Genomic DNA, 25,842 nt, shown 5'->3' on the forward strand with positions numbered 1-25,842 from the left:
TAAATGTAAATGTTGTGATTCTTACCTGCTTTCATATCTCTGTCAACTTTTTCCCATACCTGAACAGCACCCAGAGAAAGCCCAAGAAAACCTGTGATCATGTGCATGATGGGAGGAGGTAAAATTCATCAACCTGTACTTTACAGCTTGTCTTCTTTATTTAAGGAAGAATGACAAGCTTTATTTAGCAGGAAAGAGATATTCAATATTCCTGTTTTAAAGGCCAACCAAAAGAGTATGCTGTTTCCTTAAAAATATGTTTTTAAAGCAACACATTACCATAATAAAACTGATTGAATTTTATTTTGCTATTTAAAAAATATATGTATGCTTGTTTGTCTCTCACTTAAAGTTCTTGCTTACTACATCCAGAAAAAGCAGGAAACATCCAAAGTCGCTAAAGCTGCTTCTAGCTGCTGTGATTCATGGAACCCAACCACTGGAAATGGGCCATGCTTGTGACTAGTCCCATGGTCTTACCAAATTGCTGGCGTAGCAATCGATGTCTATTGCTATAACCATGATACTGGTTAAGCCACAATCTGGTTATTCCAGTTGTATGGACCCGCAGAGCACAAGCTCGGTCTCACAAAGGCAGAGACCTGTGCCACATTTACCTGTGGTTCTTGCGGGCGACATGCTGCCTCTAAAAGCAGTTTGTTGGTCTGGCATTGTGGACATTCCCCAGCCTGCATAGTGAAGGGAGCTAATATATTAATCCTATTTAATATGTCTGATTTTATTTTGTAGGAAGGAATGAGAATGAGTAGTGGAAACTCTATAGCTGTTATGTATTCATGTATTTGGTTCTAAACAGTTTTGTTATAAACAGTTTTTCTCACAAACACAGTTCTGTCAGTTATAATTAAATATGGGCAATTTGGGTTTTGTCAAGCATATCTTTTTTTTTTGAGTTGTGGTCTCTTTTTTCAACCAGGCTGTTGAACAGTAGCCCAATCACAGCTCACCGCAACCTTGACAGCCAGGACTCAGGTGATCCTTCCACCTTAGCCTCCCAAGTAGCTGAGTCTAAAGGTGCACATCACCAAACCTGGCTAATTAAAAAAAATTTTTTTTGTAGAGATGAGGCACCTCACTATGCAGCCTAGGCTGATCTCAAACTCCTGGACTCAAGCACTCCTCCTGCTCCAGCCTCACAAAGTGCTGGGATTACAGGCATGAGCCACTACGCCTGTCCTGTCAAGTATATCTTAAAACAATTGTTTATGTTATTCCATTCTACCCTATTTACACAAGTTGAATTGCACCAACAAGTAGTTATAGATGAGAAATTGACATTTGCTTATTTTCAAATCATGGAAATTTGATTGGCTATTCATCCTGGTATTTACAGGAGGAGAAAGAGACAGGCAATATTTTGAAACTGCCCCTTACAACTTACCAGTTTTGGAAAATAGTACCCAAACCAAAATAGCACATTCTTATCACATCCCTTTGTTATAAGATGGTCTACATCACATTGCCCAGAACTTACTTGCTCTGACCTCTCTGCTTTATACTTTTGTTTCAATTCAAAAAATTATTCCCGGTTCTAAAGAGTCTTGGAGCATGCCTGCATCCTGGGAGGTTGGATGATGTATCCCTGCCTCAGGGTCTCTAGACTACATTTCTAACAAGTTTCAAGAAAACTTCACTTTCTTGCAAGTTCTCCTCTGCAGCATACAGGGACAATAAGTTACATTTTGGGTCTTCATTCTTATTTCTGTTTTTAAATGAGTCTTTTACAATGACTCTTAATTTCTTTTCGGCACTGGCCTCCTCCCCTCAACACTGTAAGACAGCTGATCCCACCCTGTCTCGGTTAGGATCTAAGTGGTCAATATAACATGTAACTGCGCCCAAGACCTTGAACGCTTCAATCTTGGACCAATTATTTTTTTTGTGCTGGTGATCAACAGCCTTTTTTTTCTTTTACACTTTGAAAGAATATTTTAAATACCTTTGAAAGAAGTCTAAGGGTGAACCTTAAAAGCCATTCTAAGTGACTATATTTCTAAACTCTGATTACTGTTTGTTTTTCAAAGGTTGGGAAGGAGGAACACAAATGAAATGAAAATGCCTGTCAGTGAGATAAACTTTTAATAGAGAACATGATGAGCCAGGTCAAATATTTCCACGTAAGGTTGAGTGTAGGACGGAATACACAATCCGAATAAAATTAGGCTACATTAAATCTCTCGCATCTCAACCTCTCAAACCTCTTAGAGAAATAAATTAGATAAAACCATACTTCTCTCCACACTCCACCTACTCTGCTGTTCTCCTTTCTCCCACTTCCTACTTTCAAAACAACAAAGGCCCAAATCCTAAACCACAGGCCACAACTCTCTGGGGAAAACACAATGGTGAGTGTGCCCGCATACCTCTCAGGTACTTTGGACACTATAGAGGACAAGTGAAGCCTGGCAGCAGTCACTCCGCTTGGTCCTGGGAGAGGACCAAAAGGCAAGTTCCTAACCGAGATTATCTCCGTCACACAATAGCAAAGCGGGGGAAGGAAGAGGCTGCAGATGCTCAAATGACCTTGTCCTCCAAGTTATGCTCAGTTTTGTTTGTTTTGCCTTGAAGCCTGGCAGTGAATAGAGACAAAAAGGTATATACTGAGTGAATTGTTGCATGCTTTCTGGAGTGAAGAAGTGCTTAAAATGAAGCCCCGAGTGGACATTAAAACTAGAGTAAAGGAATCTGTGTTCTAGTCTTAATTAGGCCTCAATTTTCTCGTCTGTAAAGTAAGATAGTAGAACTAGATGGTTTCTAGAAGGGATTGGAAAAATATAGGAAGGGATGCTGGATTGGTTTCAGGACCATCAAATCCCCTGAATTGTATACACGTGTTTGTGTGTGTGTGTGTGTGTGTGTGTGTGTGTGTGTGTGTGTGTGTCTTCATTGAGAAACAAAGCATTAAGAATCATTAAGCCAGGCAACCCCTTCGGGTCCCCTCTCACTGTGGGCGCTTCTCTGTCCTCTCAATAAAACCTACTTTCAAAAAAAAAAAAAAAAAGGACTATTAAGCCTTTTCAAACTCAGAATTTCATCTATGTGACATTTAATTGAAGTCTCTTCATTTGACTCGTCAGGATACCAAAATTATAACTTTTTCAAATGTGTTCTGAGTAATGAAAATAAGTGCTTGTCATAATCCTTTAATGCATGTTTTAAAAATTAATCTAGATGCTGATTATAAAATAATCTGACCAAGAAAATAAAAAATAGATTCTGAATAGTTTTAGATTTTTTTTAAAAGCAGGATTTATCATTTAAGCAATTGGTTAATGATTTTACAGCCTCAAGCCTCAAGTCTGTGTGTGCATATTTTGTGTCTCTAAAAATAACAAAATGGCCATACATTTTTTTCTTATAAGTTTTAAGTGGTCAGTTATGAGTAACACACACATTCTTAAGGAAATCTAAAATGGCCTTGAAAAACAAGTTGCTTTGAAGTCATAAGTGACAAAAAGTTTACTTCTTTTTGGAAAATAATCCACAAATGATCATTTTAATGAAGAATTGTTGATTAATATTCTGGTTAGGATTTTGGATTCTGAGTAGCGCCTTTACTTAGCTGTTTCAACTATGAAAGCTTTTTCTAAAAAAAAGTATATTATTTCTCTGGTCTTTAATTTCATTTTTGTACCTGAAAAATGAGGATAGTGAGTTAAATTTCCTCAGAGTATCTTCTCTCCTGAATGACACCCAGTTGTGCCTGGGGCTTCACATGTCCCGCTCTTGATGTGGCTAGCCTGGGCTGAATGCACACATGGCAGCACTTTCATATCAGCTAATTTCTAGCTCTTCTCTTAATCAAGAACAAATTTTTTCTTATTTTGTCTCCAGCTTAGCTAAATGCTCCTAAAATCTAAACACATTAGTAAATAAAAGCTCTTCATTTTTAATGGGCATTCCCCTTTTTCATGAGCATTAGAAGTTTCACAATGTGTATTTCATTTTTCTATCATTTTAAAAAGGCAAATTTCACTGGGGTCATGAAAGAATTCTTGGATTTATCCAGACTATGTAGAAACCACTATCACAGCTGACAAAAAAAGTAAAAGTTTGGTTAAACTGACTTGGCCTCTTTCCCAGGACTTCTCAGGCATTTAAGCCATATCCGAAAGTTAAGTCCGTCACCTTCAGAAGACGCAATAACTCTTTGATTCACTCTGGTCCCATTCAGCACATTATTCTGTAGTAATATATATGCAAGTAATATAGGAAAGTTGATTCTCTTTCAAAGGCGCCAAATTCGGAACTTAGGATCTAACTTCTATTAAAAGGACAACATCTCTGGGATGCTGTCAATTTTAAAGTCTCTCCTTCCAAGTTGGTTGGTTACATGACTACTGAGTATGCCTTCTTTGTCTTTTAAAAAATTCTTTCAGGTGACTTGTTGTTTTGTACAGACAAAACAGTCAATTTTGTCTAGTATCTTAACACCAGGGAGTTAGATGATACTTTCTTTTAGGATACTATATTCTCTGAAGGCAAGCAGAGCACATTTCATGAAGACCATTTACACTACCTTAGGCTGGGTGATTCTATACTCCACAGGACTGTGACGCTGAATGCCCACCCTGTGAAAGATGGCGTCAGCAGCAGGTGACAGGTTGGAGGTTAAGGGATCATACCTGTCCCCACTTGTGGTCAATTTATGATTTAGAATCACAGAATTCTACACAATACAACCTCTCATGATAGATGGTGTCTAACAATGCTATTGTATCCAAATCTATCATCACTTGTTTTTATTGATGCAAAAGGGAGATGATGGGAGGTAACAACTTTTCTTAAGGTCATACTGCTTTAAGTGACTATAAGTTCAAGACTTTTCTGAATTCTGGCCCAATGTTTTCATGACACTTCAGATGTACGTATGGAGAATGAAGCTACCTAAAACTGCCCTATGTGTGCTTCTCTGAGAAATGGTTTATGTTACTATTTACCTAAATTATTTCTAACATCTAAATTATTTTTTAAAAAATCCATAAACAAATCAAAGTTAAAATTAGCAAATTCTTCCTGTTATAAAGCAGCAGCTTTCGCCGCTAGTTTCCTTGTTACGAATCAAAGTCCTAAATGGTGGTTGCTAAGTTGCTTCAGCTAGAAATGAAAATAATTACTTTGCGAATATTCAAGCAGATGGAAAATAATTGGAATAGCTCAGTTTTGTACTTAAAACAAATGTCTAGAAGGTGATATGTTTTAGGTTGTTAAAGATGATTTGTTGAATACTTACTGAGTTACGATGCTTGTCTTGCCCTATTTTTTTAAAACAAGTCTGTCATAGCTGTCTCAACTCTCACAATAGCTGGCTCCTATTCAATGTCAAAATACAAATTTTAATAACTATTTCTAATGCCATAATAACTTTAGAGAGATGAAGTATTCCTTTTTAACTATTTAAAAATAGTCCATTTTGGTGCCAAATTACACAAAGGTATAGTTTTAGGGACAGTTTAAAAATGGAAAACACCAAGGTAGCTGCTTGGGAAAATGAACAGTATATAATCTATTTAATTTTATGTACATGAATATAATGTATGTCAACTTTGTACATGAGATACATACAGTATTTAAACATTTGACTCAACAAATAAGAATTTACAATAGCAATATAACTGACTAGAATGGCGTCCACTTAATAATACTTAGATTAGATCTATACTTTATCAGGAAAAGAATGTAATAGTTTACAACCATAGAAACACTGACATTTAAAACAAGACTTTATAAAATAATTTAGATATATTCTAGCATCTATAGAGAGGAATGATTTGCATTTGTGGATGTGTGCAAGAAATGGCATATTTTAAATTTTTAGGTAATAAAATAATTTAGAAGCGGTTCATGCAGTGGTAAAAGCAAGGAATGGCAATCCCTTCAAGAAGTTCTCTATCTTTGACATCAGCCAGCATCAGACTCACACCAGGTACCACGGGGCACACTAGAACAAGTCTCTTCCAACAGTTACTTTTATGAATGCTAATATACACATGTTGGTATCCTTCCTTCCACAGTACAGGAGCAGGTCACAACTTCTCTCAGCTGTCAGAGTGGTCAGTTTATACTTAAAGTGATTTAATGTCCCTCCTGGAGTTCTACGTCACATATCTCTACAATATGGTAACTAACAGAACTTCCTGGTTTTCACAACCTTACTCTGATACTTCACGGAGTGCCCCCCATGTCCTATAACATAAACATCCAGCAGATAAGATTTGCCTGGGTGAAGACCTTTAACTGTTTCTGTGGTCACTGCTTTCTGCAGGTTTTGACTGTGGAAATATTTACAGAGGACCTTTTCTGATTTCTTCCTTGTATCTGGTCCCAGGCATTGGTTTTGCTCTCTTTTCTTTTGGTCTTCATTGTAGTTATCATCTACTTCTTTTTTGTAGATGCAAAACTTGTTCCTTTCCTGAGTGCCTAGCCAAGCCACGGTGGCTGAGGAACAGGTACGGAGTTTGTCGAAGGCTTTGATTCTTGTGTCTTCGGGAAGAGAGGGAAATGACGGCTTACTAGGCCTTGTGGTAGCCAGGATTTTCAACATAGAGGCTCCTTTCTTGTTTCCTTTAAGTCGAATGAGATACTTTGCTTTAGCTTTTCCTCTAAGCTGAAACTGCCGAATGCCTTCCACATTCTGAGACAGAAGTAGTTTCCCATCTCTTTTCACTTGGATTTGGACAGCATCCAGACAAGAATGAATAAAGAAGGTGACTTTTTGGTGAGAAGAGACTGGTGCAAACCGTAGAAACTTTGCTCCCTTCCTTTTAACAAAAACGTCTGCAACCTTCCCATCTTTCAGCTCCACTGTCTTCTGTTTAGCTTCTTCCTTGGTCCTGGCAAAGGTGCCTACATAAGCTGTGCTCATGTTGCTGTTGATCACAAACACATCAAAGTAGTACTGTGTGTCAGGTTTCAGATCAGAGACGGTGAAGATGTTTTTGTTTCCTATGCAGATTTTCTGAATGTCAACCTTGGGCCTCGAGTAGATATGACGCCCCAGTTTTGGAGAAGGTTTTGCTAGGAAACTGCGCTCTTTGCCCAAATTGTCTGAAGGAAATCCAAAGTGGGCAAAGTCAAAGGGGCTAAAGTCCAGACCAGGTTTTGGTGCCATCATAAAAGCATCATCAGCACTCAGCTTTGCTTCCACTGCACAGAGACTTTTGAAATTGTGTTCTTTGTTGACGACCACACAGTACTGGACAGGTTGTTTCAGCAAAGAGGCTGTGGGACTTGGTTTCCAGGCCAAAGTGACCGTGGTGCGCCCCAAGGAGGTAACATCTACTCTTGGGTCATAGGGTAATTCTGGGTACGGCTGATCAGACTCTGGAGTTGTGGTGGCATACACTTTGAAATGTGTGTCCTTCTCCGTTGAAAGAAGCTCCAGCTGATATAAACCAGATGGAGAGCTAGAAGATATAAAAGATTCCACATCATTGCCTTTGTAGGAGAATAACTCAGTGCCTTCCTCATTGATGATCTGCTGCTTCTGCTGCTCAAGAGGTTCCGGATCACCTAGAAGACATAAGATCATAGGTTACGTATCAGGGCACCCACTGTAGCATGCCAGCCTCAAGCTGTGCTTTTACATTCATCTTATTTTTTCCCCATTATGAAAAAATACATGTTCCAAGTAGAAAATGAAAAAATCAAGAAAAATAACAAGATAAAAAATTAACCATTAATTAATTATCCAGAGACAGACCTTTATTAATCCTTTGATTTATTTCCACTCAACCTTTTCCTTTCCACATTTTTGGGCAATTAATATTATCTCTCATTTTTATCTGCAGTGTAATAACATTTATTCTCATGCATGTAAGTTCCTAGACAAACCCATTTTTTGAATGCTGTTTTTCTCATGTAATATTACATCATAAAAACAATATTGGCGGCCAAATTTTGACCATTATTTGTAATATGCTCTTATATGCTTTAATGCTCTTATTTGTGTATAGGGCTTCTGTAATTTAAATTATTTCTTCTAATCAGAATCCAATTAATGGAAATTTTAGGTCAAAGATGGAAAACTGTTGAGAAATTGTTAATCCTGACTGTCAATCTACTTACCAAAAGGATTCTATTAGTTTGCTTTTTTAAAATATAGAGATGAGAGTCTCACTTTGTTGCCCAGGCTGATCTCGAACTCCTGGGTTCAAACAGTCCTCCTGCCTCAACCTCCCAAATAGCTGGGATTACAGGTACACACCCCCGTGCTCAGAATTTCTATCATTTTGCATTTTGATGGCAAGCCATTTAACCAGTTTCACTGGAGGACAAGACATCTGATGAAAATATAAAGTAAAAGGTTCCAGAAAGAATGTCTAAGTTTCAACGTCTAGAACATGTGCCCAGGAATAATACCAGGGAAGTACTGAAGCCAAACTAATTTTTTCATCTTTTGTTACTGTTATCATGTATCACACAGATATCAGTGTATAGGTAAGTTTCCAGGACCTGGTGAAGCACTGGGCAGCCAGAGTGGGAACAAACCTGTTCCAGCCTATCACTGCAGGTTGACAGTGAGGTATACAGAATTTCATATTTCTCAATCATAGGATGAGCACAATCATCACACAGCTGTGTTAATATCAGGATCCGTTTCCTGTATCTGGCACTTCCACAAGTTTCCTAGCTGTAATGCTTGCTCCTCCTTGTGAGTATCATAGCTCGATAGCATTCGTTGCAGGGTAACAGGTGGCAAGCCTTCGTCTTTAAGCTGCGATGTCCTTAAAGAGCAGCATCACTCCGGAGTCCTACACAGACACTTCTCATCTCCCTTGTGTCTTTTTTTCTCACTTTCCATCATCTGCATCTTCTCTAAATGGCTAACCACTCTTCCTACTGACTTTCCTTTTGTCCGATCTTTAACTGCTGCTAAATGCTTCTTCATTTGCCAGAGATCAGAGGTTCTTAATCTTGCCTGCATATTAGAATCCACTGGTGGGTAAAAATCCCAGTATCCAGCCCACACTCCACAGCAATTCAATCAGACCTCAAGGGCTCACGCTTGAGATCCAGGTATCAGTAGTTCTGAAAGCCCTAAATGTGATTCAAATGTTCAGGCAAGATTGCAAATCACTGCCATAGAGGCTCGGTCAAATCTCTGCAACCCCTCGGTCCCTCTACCTGTCTCTCCTTTTTATCTTACCAAGACCAAGTTCCTCTGATGCCATCTCCTCATTTCCCTCATCTCATCTCAGCATCTCCGGCATCACCTGTGCTCCCCCCCCCCCCCCCCCGTGTGTTCTTACTAACAGAAGGTTGTGTACTTCACAAGCCTTTAACTATACATTTAGAGGCCTGGGGCAGGTCTGTCCTGCTGCTTACCTGAGCCTTCCCCACTGGCCTCCTCTGGCAGCTCCTGAAGGCTCAGCTTCCACTCCAAGGGCGCATCACAGGGAGTCACTGTGACTGACATTGGAGTATTGTCTTCTTCAACCACAAAGAAATACCTGTGGGAAAGGGGACCAGTTGGAATAATCCTTTCTAACACCAAGACTTACTGGAAAAATCATTTGATTTTCATTTTTATACAATTTTAATAAAATTTTATTTAACAGAATTTCTCAAAACTGGCTATTTGACACAAAACATGATACTTATTGTATTAATTGTGGAAGTCCAATAGCCCTAGGTTCGGCAATCAGATTTATCATCACTAAATATAGTGTGAGATCACTAAAAGGCATTGAAACAAAAGTATTCTGAACTAAAAATCAACTTCTCTGTGCCTGGATATTATTAACATAGGCCCTGCCACTGCACAATAAATCACAACCAAGGAAGTTTCCAGGTGCCCTATAGGTACTGTGTTTTCCATAAATTTCGTGATAAATTTGTATGTTACCTTGAGGGCACTCTGACATAGTCACAACTCTTTCAAAAGAGCACTTCCTCAGTAATCTAGTTCTAAAATGTGTGTTGGTCTCTAACAAAATAATGCTGTATTTACATTTTTACATCAGTGACTTCTATTCACACTTGGCACAGATTTCTGCATGTGGCAAGTACCTGCTCAACATTTCTGAATGTGTGAATTACTTACTAAATTAATGATTAGAACCAAGAATCTTAACACCAAACTGACTATTCTAGCCACAAGATACGTATACATAGAGTATGTTTCTATCCGAAGATACAGACTCTGAGTGGAGATATAAGTACTTCCTCCTTCACGCACACCAAAGATGAATTTGGAACTGGAGGTTGGAAGTAGGGCAGTGGGTAGACAAATAAAGTGAAGACCCTACAAAAGCAGAACCAACTAAGTCATAAAGTAGTACATTTAAACAATTCTCTAGACACAATAGATGATTGGATTGTTTAATGTATGGAAAATTTATATGGAAATTTTAATATAGGCATCCTTAAAGAAACGTAGCAGAAGGTCTAATTTTTAACTCAACCTACTTTTAATGCGTAGAATTTTGTTTGCTTGGCCAGTTTTCATGGGAGATACCACCTACATAAATGCAACTGAGCTTATCTGTGGTACAAAAAAATAGGTACAACAAAATAATGTATTTGGCATCATGCAAGTAAAAGAGTATTCAAAACTTCATGTTTGTTTTGGGGTTTTATGTGAGTAACATAGTTAATTGATGCCACAGCAGAAATCAATGCACAAGTTCATCTGTTACCTTCTGTTCTATTTCAGACAAGGAAATAGTTTATTTTCCAAAGTAAGCAACTGTGTCTTACAAGGCATAGGTGACCAATAACAAAACAACGCTTGTATTCCACAAGATAATCATTATACATGTAAAGCAGCAGGGAGTCTCTTTAAGTCAGCATTTTCATACAGAAACACTTATGATTAGGAATAAATGATAATTTGAATACACTTAATAATTTGACAGACATGTGCTGTCTAACAAGCACAAAGTTCTTGTAGAGGAGAGTGGCAATCAGAGATGACAGGGCATGACCTTTGTGCTCAAGATATTTACTGACTCATGAGGGAGACACAAATATAATGAATAAGTAAGGAAACATGGCTCCAATTACAGTGCAAAAGCTGAGGGATAAACACACCATGAATCATTTAGCCTTTGGAATTTGAGTATAGACATAAGAATAATTAATGAATGTGCTGCCTTTTTCTTTGTACTGCTACTCAATTTTATCTGGAATTTCTTCTTTAGCTAGAATGTCAGCAATATCTATGTGCACTTGTCAATGCATATTTCACTCCTAGAAGTGATGTTTCTACTTGTGGCTGCAATTCTTTACTAGTGTAAGCTTACTCTTACTAGTATAAGTTAACATTATATCAAGGGCGCCGATAATTATTTGTGAAAAAAGGATAGAAGTAAAAAATAGATAAATTTAAGAAATAAAAAGGAAGAAGGAAAAGAGGAAGTACTGATTGTTTTATAATTTCTCATAATAAAAACATGGTGTTATTTTTGTTGTTGTTTCTTTGGGTTTTTTTTTTTTTGGAAGGTGAGACAGCAGGATTTATTGAGAGGACAGACAAGTTCCCAGTGGGAGGGAACCCGAGGGGGTTGCCCACCTGGTGTTTTAAAAAAATATATAATTTTTAAGATAACTCTTGGTATCAAAACTTATTTAATTTTTGAGGAACTGAAAGACTATAAAAGATGAACTGTTTGTAAGATTATTTGTTCAAGAAAGGGATAAACTGTTTGATTAGGTGATATTACATAACATAGAATGCTGTATACATAATTACATAATGTGGAATGCTGTATTTAAAGAATACTGCAAAGAAAGCAGTGCACAAGTGTTTTTGGGAAATGAAAGTAATTTCTACCGAAAAGTCTTGATTTGATCTTACTCACTCAAAAATTCAAGGGATAAAATATAAAAAGAGAAATGCATTCAGCAAGAACTCAATTAATATTTAAGATGAACTTGAAGTCTTAAGACAGACTCAGTTTTAGGAAGGACTAAGATAGCAGGTTCCTCCAAAGTAGTCTTCCTCTCATTTTGTGCTTTCCCTCTCAAGAACATCATTTAAAGATTCATAATTATTTTATATGTTACTAACAACCCAGTTCCTAGTCTAATGCATTCATTCAAAAACATTATTTCACTCAGGCAGTGCTGAAATGATACTCAGACAATAGTTTGCTTCAGTCAAAGTAGGAAAACTGATAACCTACCATCATTCAGACTAAACAGCTTGGATATGACTAGGCCACTATTAATACTATTTGAGTTTGGATGGAAATGTTAGGACATATCATGTATTTTGGTTATACACATGATTTTGAAGGGTAAAGGGTTCAGAGCTCTACCTTCCATAATTATTGGGGATCAAAACTGAAAAGATGACCAAATGATCTGAAATACCTCAGTCTTTGGACAATGGATTTTTGATGACGTGAGACAGTTTTATCTTTTAGAATTCTAATGTGTCCCAGTCTAAAAGGAGAAACTGGTTTTGAAATATAATGATCCAAAGTCTACACTTTCAAAGGTAGAGAGGTATTTAAACACTGCAAAGTAACTTCAAATATAATCAGTTTATAATATATATTATTTATATGATATATATAATTTTTCAAGAACAAAATATTTAGAAGTATTATGTGATCCCAATTTGTTGATGCTGAAGTAAGGGTAAATTAACAGTGTCTGTTTTTATCACTATTTAGTTTGATCCTCTCAGAATCTGATCATGTTTGTTAAAGAAATTACTATAAAAATGCAAACCCTAGAAGAATCTTATATGCAATTAATTTTATTTTAATCCTACAGAGTCCCTCTTAGAAACCTTCTATTGCTCTGAAAACAAACAACTAATCCTTTCAAAATGTAAGAAATGTAAGGATCGCCTCCTCCATCCAAAAGGAGATCAAATCGACAAAACTGAAGCAGTCTCTATTTCATGATTAAAAATTGCATTGCCATTTTTTTCTTACTTAGAGAAAATAGGTGATGCCATTCACAGGTTGATTTGCAAATTGCCTAAACTAAGTCAAAATATTGCTTTGTGTTTTGGAGGCAACTTCCATGAGCTTTTGGATAAAGGAAGTACTATGTGGGGAGAATACCTTTTAGGTGTATCTCTAAAGAGATAACTGCTGATTTCAGCTCCATCTGGAATTACGGATGAATCATGAAAAAATGCCTTGTCTCGGATCTGCATTTGAAAAAGCTCTTCATCTCGGGTGGGTAATTTCTGGGTCCTTGAGGTGAGTGGAAGCAGGAGCCACAGCAGACACCAGTGGAGCAGCACCATCCTGGGGCAACAGAAACGCTCTCGTGTTAGTTCTGTGGGCAGAGACTCAGGCTAACTGCAGACTCTCTAAAGGTTAACACTGTTTTAGATCGGATGAAAACATTAGGGCCATATCATTAGGGCCACACATGACCTTGAAGGCAACTCTCCTGCGTGTTTTTGCTTTTTTCTTCTTCAAACTGTTTCATGAGGTTGAGAATGAATTCACCAGAATTTCAGACATTAAGAACATTTTGAAATAAAAGGATTCTTGGTGTATTAACATCCGTGGGTAGTCAGAGAGATAAATCCTCACTTCATTACAGCAGAAGACCTTACTGTATGGACATTGTAGATAACACTATGTCAGTGTCTCAAAGCTCATACTAAAATGACCACTCAGGGTCAGTTCTTTCCACTGCTGTAAAAGTTGTGCCAATGGTTGGCTAGACTCCTTGCTCAACAGTCAAGTTACTAATCACTGACATGGTTGAACTATTACATTTGACATAAGTCACAAGAACCATAAAGAGACAGAAATTAACACTGCACAATTATTTTATTATTCTTTAAAATCTGACTAAGGGTTACATATAAGCAGTATTATGCTTATTTAGAGATCAACTTTTCACAAATCACAGATTTTTAGATTATAAAGTTGGACTATCTAAGTTTAAGCAACTTGTCCAAAACCACAAGGTAAGCTATTTGTTGATGTCTAATTGTTATAAAGTGCCAGACTCTTCAACCCAACAATGTCATATACACCTCTTCCATATTAGAAAGTGGGCTTGGATCCTCATACTCAGATCAAGTCAGACCTTTGGAAACTTGCATATTTAGACCATTTGTCTTAACCTCCAGCAGAGTATGTTTACTGAGTTCCATTTTGGCATTTGTCACTTACTTTCATCAAAGATGCTTCGAGTAAGTATAGACCCTTTTCTACTGCACATTGCTGTAAGGGTGTTGTCACAGACATTGTCTTTGACATGTCTCAGTGCTTTCAACAGGAAGCCCCAGAGAGGCAAGTTCTTGACATGACAGATAAAAATGCCAGACTTTGCACCCCTTGATCATTTGATACGTTTTTTTCCTCACAAAAAACTATATAAAGAGTTTTTTCCCCTTACCTCTTTGACTTAACATACATCAGGGAATTCAAGCATTGGAGAATATTTTTATGTTGAAGTACTCAAAGCAGTGAGAAAGCCAAATGCAAATATTTGTGATAATTCGAGATGAATACCAGTTTTATTTTAAAATAGCCACTACTATAGATAATAAATAATTAACTACTACTTTTTTTGTGAATCATGGTGATTCTCCCACCTAAGCCTCCCAAGTAGCTGGGACTACAGGTTCATGCCACCACAGTCAGCTAAATTTAAAAAAAAATTTTTTTGTAGAGACAAGGTCTCTCTCCCAAGTTGCCTAGACTGGTCTTGAACTCCCAAGCTCAAATAATCCTCCTAGCTTGACCTCCCACAGAGCTGGGATTATAGGTATTAGCCACCATGCTCAGCCTAATTGTATCTTTGAGTGACATCAAAAATAGAGTCAGACAACTAAAAATATTTTGCAAGAAATGAATATTCTTTAAAAAATGAGAAGTAGTTTTTAAACAGCGAGCTTGCTCATAAAAGCATTTGAATTTTTTATTTAAATACTTTTTTTTGCTTTGTTTTCTGTAGTTTTCTATAAAAAAATTCCTGCAGAAATTTCGCAAAGCACTGTGCTAAGTTCACTAATTGCCGTAATGCTTTCACTCCTCACAAAACACCTGTGAAATGGGTACTATCCTTGTGTAAGAACAAATCTCCATCACGTAAGCAGAGAAAGGATAAAAATCCTATGGAACCTCAACTTTTTTTTTTTTTTTTTTTGAGTCGGAGTCTCACTCTGTCGCCCAGACTGGAGTGCAGTGGCCGCTCCCGGCAACCGCAGCCTCCACCTGCTGGGCTCCGGCGATCCTTCCACCTCAGCCTTCCGAGTAGTCAGAATTACAGGCATGCGCTACCGCGCCCGGCTGATTTTTTGATTTATTGTAGAGATGAGGTCTCACTGCCCAGCCGGGTCTCGAACCCGCAGGCTCAGGCAATCCACTCACCTCAGCCTCCCAAAGACGTGGGATTACAGGCTGAGCCACCGAGCCCGGCTGAACCTCAACTTTTTATTCAACAATATCTCTCCCAAAAACTATAATAATTTCTTATAAGTGACTCTTATTTTCCACTCATTTCTTGATTGTATTGCCACTGAAAGAAAATTCGACTGACAGCTAAGAAACTTGATGTTTGGTTTCATTCCTAATCACTCTGAATGTCAGTTTTCTGAGGGGTTTGGACAGGTGATCTCTAATGAGCAATGGTTCTATGACTGAATACTAAACTACTCTTCCCAACCAGCTGGCAGTTTAAGGATAAGACCAGGCCTCCTGAAGTTTCATTAAATAATTTATAGTTCAGATATTCAGACGACTGTCAAAGAGAAATCCAGTGGAAGTTGGGATGTAAGCTGGAGCTCACATAAATTACTAGGGTAAATAAGGGTCATGTCTGCCAAAGCTAGTTGGCTGGGTAAGCTCAGTTAACCCATTCTGACCAGGCAAGGACATGGTAGGCTGACTGGATGGGGACTCTCTCATCCTCTGTGTCTCCCTCCTGCAATCCTTTTGTCTGGAGCAAAAAGAAATGGAAAATCTGAACAGCATTTGATATGCTGCCTCTGTTTGGAAGTACTTATTATCTCATCACAATAAAACATACTCAGTTTACTTCTCTTTGTAGTACCATCCCCAAAACTTGCCTCCTGAAAGCAAAAGAGGCCAGATCGTGAAAAAAAAAGTTTCTTTAGAAATGGCTAGAATTTGACTTTCTGTTTTTGTTAGGAACTTAGAGCAAACATTGCCATGGGAACAGTTGAGTATGAGGAGCTCAGGTATATTTGCCCCAGAGCCACTCGGGGCAGGCTTACCTCGTGAGGCCTCATGTCTGCCCACAAAACTGTCAACTGCAGTGCCATCATACACCTTAGCGGGACAAGTTACCCAAGGCCATAGGATATTTGGTATTTGGGATATTTAAATCAGCTCCAGAGTCAGAGAAATAGCTAATTGTGATTGGTAGGAATTCCCCAGTATCCTCAACTGTCCCTGAAAAGAACTCACTCTTTATTAAATCAGCATATTATAAAAGATTAATTTTAAGATGACAACAATATTAACCAGTTTTGTTGTGTACATGCTGCGTGCCAGGTACTCTTCTAAGAGCCTTATTATACTAGTTCATCTAATGCTAGCAACAACCCTATCATGTACGCACTATTAGTTTTCTCATTTTAAAAATGATCAAACTGAGGCTTAGACAGGTAAAGGTTACCTGCTAAATACTATAGGATGTAAACAATATGAACTATTTATTATTGGTGACTTTAAAACTGTGGTAAGTCCAATTATTATATATTCTCCACATCAGCAACTTAGCAATTTATTATTAGTAAACAATTTCAAATTATAAAATTATGCAGGGTAAGTATTGGGAGGCAATTCTTTATAGGACTCTGTGTTTGATTTTGCATATCTTGGAAGCAATTGTCTTTGTTCTACATCTTTTCAAGGATTTCTGTACAGTGAACAACCTTGCAAGGCAAAAATTCTGAAGCAAAGAGCAGTCACAATCATTACCTATTATAAAAGATTTGGGTTCCCTAAACTCAGGGCTCCTGCTCTGTAATAAAATCATCAAGATGGGCTGGTGCCATCTGGCCCTCTTGGCATTGTCCCGTGAGAATTGGGAGTCAAAGAACCAGTGAAAGAAAATGATGATACTATGCCTATTGCTACTGCTCTGGATAATAAAGTCCTTTGTCTCTGACCCAGGAGTATTGTGCCTTTTTCTAGCATCCACTGTGGCACAATAATTTATTAGTTTGCAAGTGGAGTAAAATTTCAAACTCTTCAGAGTTCTTGACACTAAGTGTTTTTACTCATTAAATTATTTTACTGGCTTACTCTACTTTATTGGTTCAAGTGGACATTTCTTTATCAAAACTATCATAGTTTCACATTTTTTTTTTTTTTTTTTTTTTGAGTTGGAGTCTCACTCCGTCGCCCAGACTGGAGTGCAGTGGCCGCTCCCGGCCACCGCAGCCTCGACCTGCTGGGCTCCGGTGATCCTTCCGCCTCAGCCTTCCAAGTGGCTGGAACTACAGGCACGCACTACCACACCCGGTTAATTTTTGGATTTACTGTAGAGATGAGGTCTCGCCAAATTGCCCAGGCAGGTCTCAAACCCGTGGGCTCAGGCAATCCACTCACCTCAGCCTCTCCCAAAGGCACAGGATTACTGGCTGAGCCACCGAGCCCGGATAGTTTCACACTTTTTAACCATCTTAATTGCCATGCTAACTATGAGAAAAAGAGATACTTTTCAGAAAAGTGTTCAAAATTGTGTGGCCCTAAAACAGAAGAATTTATATTCTGTCAGATGATGTTTTCCACAATGTAATCTAATACCATTCTACTATTGTTGGGAAAAAACTTAGATATTAGGAAACATTAATCATTTGTTCAATATGATCAAGTTACAGGCAGAATTTGTTAAGCAAAATGTATTTAAAAGGAGCCCTGGATACAGCTAATCAAAAAACTACTGTGCAGATACATTGTGTATATTTTTTTTTTTTTTTTTTTTTTTGAGTTGGAGTCTCACTCTGTGGTCCAGACTGGAGTGCAGTGGCCGCTCCTGGCCACCGCAGCCTCGGCCTGCTGGGCTCCAGCGATCCTTCCGCCTCAGCCTTCCGAGTAGCCGGAATTACAGGCATGCGCCACAACACCCAGCTGATTTTTTGATTTATTGTAGAGATGAAGTCTCACTGCCCAGGCGGGTCTCGAACCCGCGGGCTCAAGCAATTCACTCACCTCAGCCTCCCAAAGGCGCGGGATTACAGGCTGAGCCACCGAGCCCGGCTCACTGTGTATATTTTTAAAACTTATATCCACTGATCAAAAATTGATGCTTTACAGAACTGTTGTTTAAATTGTGGTTTTAAGACTTTATAGATTTTTCCCCACCAATAAAATGTTCTTTCTTAGATATTCAGTTTAAGAATCAGACATTTTAAATAAACAACTGAAAATTAATTCTTCTTAAGCATAAGTCTTGGTTTTGTCAGTTTATAAGAACAGACATCTAAAATTACAAAAGTGCCCTCTAATGGCATAACTTTACCTTTCATCTCTTTTTGTTACTTTTAGGTATCCAGAGCTTATATAGATTTAAAGGTTAAATTCAATAACATTATTCAGAATTTCACTTTCAGCACTATTTCTCTTTTCTGGCCATCTGGTGGATTATGTAGGAAATGTGTCTGTACAGCAAGAAATCTTGCTATCTTCCTGCAATCGAGGCTCTAGCTCAAATGTAAGTAGAAAGTTGCTAGGATAACTCCAAATATTTTTATTTTGCTAGGCAGGTCAATCAACTTGGTTGCACAATTATTCACAACCCAGAACTATGCGGTAGTTATCCTGTTGCTGGGATGACTGACTTTGCTTCATTGAAAAGCTCTGATGAATCCAGCATCTAGATGCTAATCGAAAATTCTGATATCGTTCATGCTGTCAAAGGCTTTCTTCATATTTGGCACATGCCCTCAGATACTGCCAAAAATTGAAGTGAAAAAAGAAAAACGAGACCCAATGATTTGATACAACTTGATCTTTGGAAAATAGATTCTTGGTGAAATGAGATCATTTTATTCTTTGGAATGCCAATGTGTCTCAGTATAGAAGGAGAAAATATTTCTGCAATATGATCGTTCAAAGATAAACCATGTGTTTTATACTTAACAAAGGTAGAGACAGGTTTGATTAATGGGAAGAAAATAAATGTAATTAGTGTATATTGTGTGTGTGTGTGTGTGTATACACATTGCAGCTCAAAATAGTTGGAAACATGATGAGTTCCATTAATTTTGGAGTAAAGGTAAATGAGTAGTAATCCTAAGATATTATTTTTTAAATATAAAAGTGGAGCTTTTTCTGCTCGCTTCCTGGTAAGCAAGTGAACACTACAGCTCAAGAGATGCAGAGAGCAGTTTTCCATTTAATTCTTAAAAACTATAATGATTCAGTCGGGCGTGGTAGCGCATGTCTGTAATTCCAGTTACTTGGAAGGCTGAAGCGGAAGGATCGCCAGAGCCCAGCAGGTCGAGGTTGCAGTGGCCGGGAGTGGCCATTGCACTCCAGTCTGGGTGACAGAGTGAGACCCCAACTAAAAAAAAAAGTAAAAATTAAAAAATTAAAAAAAATAAAAATAAAAACTATAATGATGAGACCTGCTTCTCCCCTTTGTTTCCTTTGGTTTTAAAGAAAATGACATTGAATTCACAGAAAGCATTTTTATGGTTCTACAAAGAGTAGGGTAGAACAAACGATGGATAACTGAAAATGTTCAAAGAATTCTGAGACCTGTTTTTTAGGAACAATTTGAACTTCTTGCTCTATGAAAACTTTAGTTACAATAAACAATCAAGCTAACCTGGTGTATCCTTTTCTCATAAGCCTGAGGAACTGCTTGCGAGTTATAAAATAGTCATTGGAAAGCAAAGCATAAGTTTAAAGGGAGTTTGAGTAATTTACCTTTGTACCAATTAAATATCCAGAATAACCTCTATCACTACAAAAAGCAAAATATACCTAAAAGCAAATGAATCTTGTCTCAGGATATCTGGGGTTCCACCACTGTCATTTTGTAAAATTATAGCAATTACTTTTTTTTTTTTTTTTTTTCAGTTGGAGTCTCGCTCTGTTGCCCAGACTGGAGTGCAGTGGCCGCTTCCGGCCACCGCAGCCTCGAACTGCTGGGCTCCGGCGATCCTTCCGCCTCAGCCTTCCGAGTAGCCGGAATTACAGGCGTGCACTACCACGCTCGGCTGATTTTTTTATTTTATTGTAGAGATGATCTGCCCAGGCGGGTCTCGAACTCACGGGTCAGGCAATCCACTCACGTCAGCCTCCCAAAGGCGCGGGATTACAGACTGAGCCACCGAGCCCGGCTTATAGCAATTACTTAAGATCAACTAATCAGTTTACCAATCTTGGTTAAACCATGGGTTCACAGAGTAAACATAAACATTTGTTATTTGAACTGTATAAACAGTGATAATAAATAAATATATATGGTTAATTTTTTTACTACTTAAAAATATGTTAAATGGATGTCACCACAAATAAAAATTTAGATTCTTAAGAGAAGAGAATACTTTCAAACCACTGGAAAGCTTATCTTTAAGATTTATAGACTGCTATTTGGTTATATTATCTCACCAGTGCAACTAAAAAGTTAGTTTGGGTGATTGTGTGACTGTCCACAGCCTCTCTAAATAGAAGGAGTGAGATAAATGAAGCCTTTCTCAGTACTGTGACTTCCTCAGAACAGCAGCCAGCAGTTCTACCTACCTGTGATAATATAACCAAAGCAAATTCTTCCACCCTTCTGTCACTAGCAACCAAGGTCCTTCAAGTTCCTTGCAAAAACATATGAACATTTTTGTCAAAAATGTCATCAGGCTCTTATAGACATCACACATTACAAAGCTTAAGATCAGATACACCAGTATAAATATAACATAAAGTATAGAATTTTTAATAACTCATAGCATCATTAAGATTCACCCAAAATCTATCTAATGTGCCTAATCATGTATAGGCTACAGAGCTGAAATAAATTTATGAGAACCAAAAAAAATGAGCATTCTGATTTACTTGAAGCAAATGCATCTGAAATAAATGAAATGAAATCTAATGTTTAATGATGGATAGTGGAAAGTACATGATTATAATTTAGTAAGAATAATTTTAAGGAATGGTCTGCTGCAGAGACTTCTGTTATTTTCTTCTCCTTTTTAAGTGCAAATATTTAGTCTTTGGTTCTATTTTTAAACTTGAAGGCATTTGTTTTTGTTTGAATCATTCATGCCACATCTGATAATAAGCCTGAGGTATTTGATCTAACTGTAAAAAAAATATAGCTTTGGCTGGGGAAAGGACCCCTGTGTCTGCCATACTTGCTGGGCAGCAAGTGAAGGGGTCTGTGCACTTGAACACTGAGTGCCCACTGTTTGCCATCTTGGATGCACAGATTCCTTCAAGGCAGAAATGCAACGATAAAAATGTTGAATTCCCCCAAAGGTATTTTATTTTGTTATCTTTTGCAAACAATGAAAACGTTGACTGAAATGAGTTGGTCGTTCATAAAAGTCCACATTTGTTAAAAAATTTGAGGGAAATATAGTGTATCATGATCTGGTATTTCCATATTTGAAAAGGGAGAAATAAAGCAGCTGGAAGTAAAGGACTCCTGGTCCACCCTAAGGAGAAGCCTTTGGTATGTACTAGGTGAGCACCTACTCTGAAAAAACTATAGAGTGCAGCTGAAACATGCTAACTTCTACCTAGCCCAACACAATACAGCTGAAGTATGCATGGGACCCTTGTGCTAAAGATGCCTAAATGCAGGCTGTCATTACACAGTGGCGTGATTATCAAGGGTTTTAGAGTTCATCATGTCAAGAATTGATGGATTAGGAACTTTCACATGCATTTCAACTGCAGTGATGCCAACCTCCTCTAGTACTTCCCTAAATCACTGCCAACTTTCATTCTGGAAGAAAATTAAATTAATATAATAAGGCAAAGTGAAATTAAAACATGCCAAGTATTTGAATAAAGTCTCCATTCTGCCATCCACACCTACGCACCCCCTGCCCGATCCTCATGGTGCACAGTTCATAACAGGGCTAAAGTTGGGGCATTCTAATTTAAAAGATGACCTTCAGAATAAGAATGACTTGAAAGAGGATTAGATTTTAAAGTAAGTGACCTTGTAGCCCCATCATTATTAACGCCATTGAAAAGAACAATAAACAAAAGAAATTGACAAAATAAATGAACCATAGGTAGTAGTAGTCTCTAATCCAGGAAGCCAGGCCCATTTTACTAAAGGAAGTAGTAGATCTCCTAAAATGCCCCGGGCAGGTGGTCAGAGGATGAGATAAAGTTCTAAAGCAGTGAATAAGATAATGCAAAGAAAAACCGGAACAAAATACTGACTACTTTCTTCCTATCAAAATGTCCTCTGTATGTACAACTGAGGTAGCTGGAATAACTTCCACTATCTTAGGAGAAGCTAATGATTCTTGGAATGATGGAAGCCCCTAAGGGAAGGATAATATGCTTGGTTGCTTTTCTTGCTTTTGTTTGGCAACTAAGCCTTATTTCCTGTTGAACTGCAGCAAAAGAAAATGACTTCCTGTGCAATGTTCCCCAAAGCAGTTTACAAACTGCATACCTCATTCTCCACTGAAATTTAGAGAATTTTGCTAGGATGGAGCATGGAAGCATGCCGGCAGCATTTAGCAACAGAAGGTGAGGTATGAGTCATCTTGGTCAACAAACAAATATTGAGTTCCTACTGTGGACCAAACGCTAAAAATTTGGTTTTTTATAGTGATTTCAGGCAAGAAGTCAACTTTTCAAATGTTCTATACATAGATTCCTTAGCATAACAAACTAAATATGGCCAAAAAAGCTAAAATAAGAGAATAAAAGTTTGTCAAGCATTGACTTCATACTCCAAGCTGAACTGGGTAGTATGAGGGCTCAAAAGAAATAGCCCCAGGAACTTATAATCTATTTATTAAAGGCAAAATGCATATATCCGGATAACATGCTCCAATAATATCAGCATATTCATTCATGCATGTTTTCTTATTCAACATCGTATTGAGTTTTTGCTACATGCCAGGCATTCCTCTAGGGGGCAGCGATGATCTCAGGAAGTGAATGTTCTAGCATGAGTGATAGACAATACATAAACAGATACACAAATAAAAAGACATTACTGCCTGGTAGCTATGCAAACAGTTTAAACAGGTTTGTCTGAAAGAGAGCATGGTGAGGCCCACTTGAGACTGAATATTTAGAGAAGGTTTCTTGGAGGACATGACATTTATGCTGAGACCTGAATGACAAGCGGAAGCCAGTGAGGCAAATGTCAGGAGAAAAAGCATTCAGGGTAGAGAATACCTGGTGCAAAGGCTCTGTGGTAGCATTAAGGTTGGGGTACTGACGAAAGGAAAGGATATCTGTGTAGAACTGAGTGGGTAGCAGGGACAGTGGAAACCAATGTGCAGGCCACGTAGTGCTTTGCAACTATATTAAGGAGTCTGGATTCTGTTCCGAGTGTGATGGAAAGCTCTTTAAGCAGGACAAGGCCATGTTCTGATCCATGTTTTTAAGGATTATCTCTGTGTTTAGGGTAGAAAATGGATTTTGGGGAAGGGCTCATTGCAAAAGCAAAAAACAATCTCATCTCTGTAAAAGCAAAAAGATCAGATAAAGGCTAATGCAGTTACTCAAGGTAGAGATGGAGATAACTTCCCCTCTAGAGGAGATGGGGAATAATGGAGAGATTGGGATATGTTCTACAGGTTGGGTTGCCATGTGCAGGTGAGATGAAAGCAGGAGGTGAGGAAGAGAAAGGAATCAAAAATGACACAGTGACTATAGAAACACGCATCCAATAAAATGACAAAACGTAAACAATACAAAGATAGAAGAAGTCAGAGAGAAACAAAATTGCTCAAGCAGAATTTCCAGGTGGTACCAAATAACTTATGAATAGCTGTCCATCTGAGATGCAATTTTAAAAATGAATCCTTATATTCAATAAGGTATTAGAACAGAGAAGAAAAGGGAATGTGGAGAGAAAATAAGTGAGGAAAGGCCAAGATGGAAAGTAGTAAGATGTGTGGGTTAAAAAACTAAAATGCTGATTTCAATTTTTATGGTGGGAAATGGGATCTGCCAGATGAAGGGAAGGTTGGTGAGATATACTGATACACACACACACACACTCCAGAAGTTGTTTCTCTGAACTTATTTTTCAAGCCATGTTTTGTTTTTTGTTTTTTTTCTGGAAAATGGTTGCTTATGGTAAATGAACAGGAAATGGAATGAGAAAGGCAGATATAGATGTTATGAAGAAAATTTGGCAAGAAAATATTATTATTTGGTATATGTAACATACCAGACCCCTTCATAAATAATATTCAAACAAATGGGCTAAATAAAACCTATGAGTTTCCTACAAACCTACACCTGCCAAATGTCATCTGACTTATGTTACTGGGAATGTTTTGGGAGAGCAGCACTATCGATGGAAATCTAAAGGCAGTGGAATAACCCGGAATATGGGGGAACTACACAGGCTTGAGCAAAGAAGAGGCAGTTGGTGAGCTCAATGAAGAAAGGATGAAGAGGGAATCTGCTACAATCATGGAAACAGGCAGGAAGACCAGACAAGAGAGTAAAGAGTGACAGGCAGTGCCATTGGGACAGACACTAAACTCTGAAGTCTGATACTATAAAGGGGAAAAGTCAGCCATTTTTTTCCATATTTTATATGTGTTCAGTGCTCACTAGATACTGATGGACTGAAGAACTGAACTGGATAATCATTGTCTGTCTTGAACTGAGATCACTGCTGGTTTTGTTTGTTATTGACAGCAAGGATAAACCGGAAAGACTAAAGCAGAATACTGCAACAGAAAAAAGGGTTCTAAAGAACGAGCAATCTTTTCATTTATCCACCAGGAATAACTTTGAATTTTTATATACTTTCCATCTATCTCAGATCATTCCTACTGTCTTCTCAAAGGATCTTAAAAATTCAAAAGGCTTTTCCAGTTCTACTCACCACATCAAGAAAACAGGGTACTTAAATGATTAAAGCTCAAAGATATTCCTGTTCTTATGACAAAACTGGCATTAAACATTGCCTTAGCGATTCTGCTGGTTACGTCTGCTACACACATGGGCTGCATCCCCCCTAAAATTTTGATCCAAGAAATCTTATAATCCAGCTTCTAGTGATAGAATAAGAGGTGATACCCACAAACAACGCACTGACGACAGAAGTTTTTTTTTTTTTTTGAGTTGGAGTCTCACTCTGTCTCCCAGACAGGAGTGCAGTAGCATGTTCCTGGCCACCAAAGCCTCAACCTGCTGGGCTCTGGTGATCCTTCCACCTCAGCCTTCCAAGTAGCTGGAACTACAGGCATGCACTACCACGCCCGGCTAATTTTTGATTTATTGTAGAGACAAGTTGTCCAGGTGGGTCTCAAACTCATGGGCTCAGGCAGTCCACTCACCTTGGCCTCCCAAAGTGCTGGGATTACAGGCTGAGCCACTGAGCCCAGCCCAACAGAAGCTTTTTTAAAGGAGCAAGCTTGATGGAATTGTTGAGGTAATTCAACAATATGGATTGGGCATTTATCCTGTGTCAGGCACTGCATGAGATGCTGGGAATGCCACAGTGAACTAGGTGTCTGAAGATCCTGGGCTGGTAGAACTTGTATTCAGTGGGTGCGGGAGGTGAGGGAGGTGAGAAACAAGCAAACAATGAAATGTAATCCACATAATGATTCCAGAGAGCAAGGAATCCTAAGAAAATGATGTGGGCTAAGGGGATAGTGGGAACTACAGAGGGAAGGGGCTGAGGGAGAAGGAGCCCATCTAGGCATGAGTGGTCAAAGTCATCTCTGAGGAAGCAACATTTTAGCAGGGA

At 38.2% G+C, this 25,842-nt stretch overlaps 1 protein-coding gene across 1 annotated transcript in view; it reads right to left on the reverse strand.

Annotated features, from left to right (window-relative positions):
- Positions 1–5,507: 5,507 nt before the first annotated feature.
- NDNF (neuron derived neurotrophic factor) overlaps positions 5,508–25,842 on the reverse strand; it is a 36,099-nt gene continuing 15,764 nt past the window's right edge. The window contains exons 2-4 of the mRNA XM_008072223.1: positions 13,044–13,232; positions 9,349–9,473; positions 5,508–7,533 (exon numbers count right to left, since the gene is read on the reverse strand). Of these exons, the coding sequence (XP_008070414.1) occupies positions 6,146–7,533; positions 9,349–9,473; positions 13,044–13,231 (1,701 nt within the window). The 5' untranslated portion in view covers position 13,232 and the 3' untranslated portion in view covers positions 5,508–6,145. The remainder of the gene's footprint in view (positions 7,534–9,348; positions 9,474–13,043; positions 13,233–25,842) is intronic.

Source organism: Carlito syrichta, unplaced genomic scaffold (genome assembly GCF_000164805.1).
Source record: "Carlito syrichta isolate Samal-C Ts95f unplaced genomic scaffold, Tarsius_syrichta-2.0.1 Scaffold314879, whole genome shotgun sequence".
NCBI lineage: Eukaryota > Metazoa > Chordata > Mammalia > Primates > Tarsiidae > Carlito > Carlito syrichta.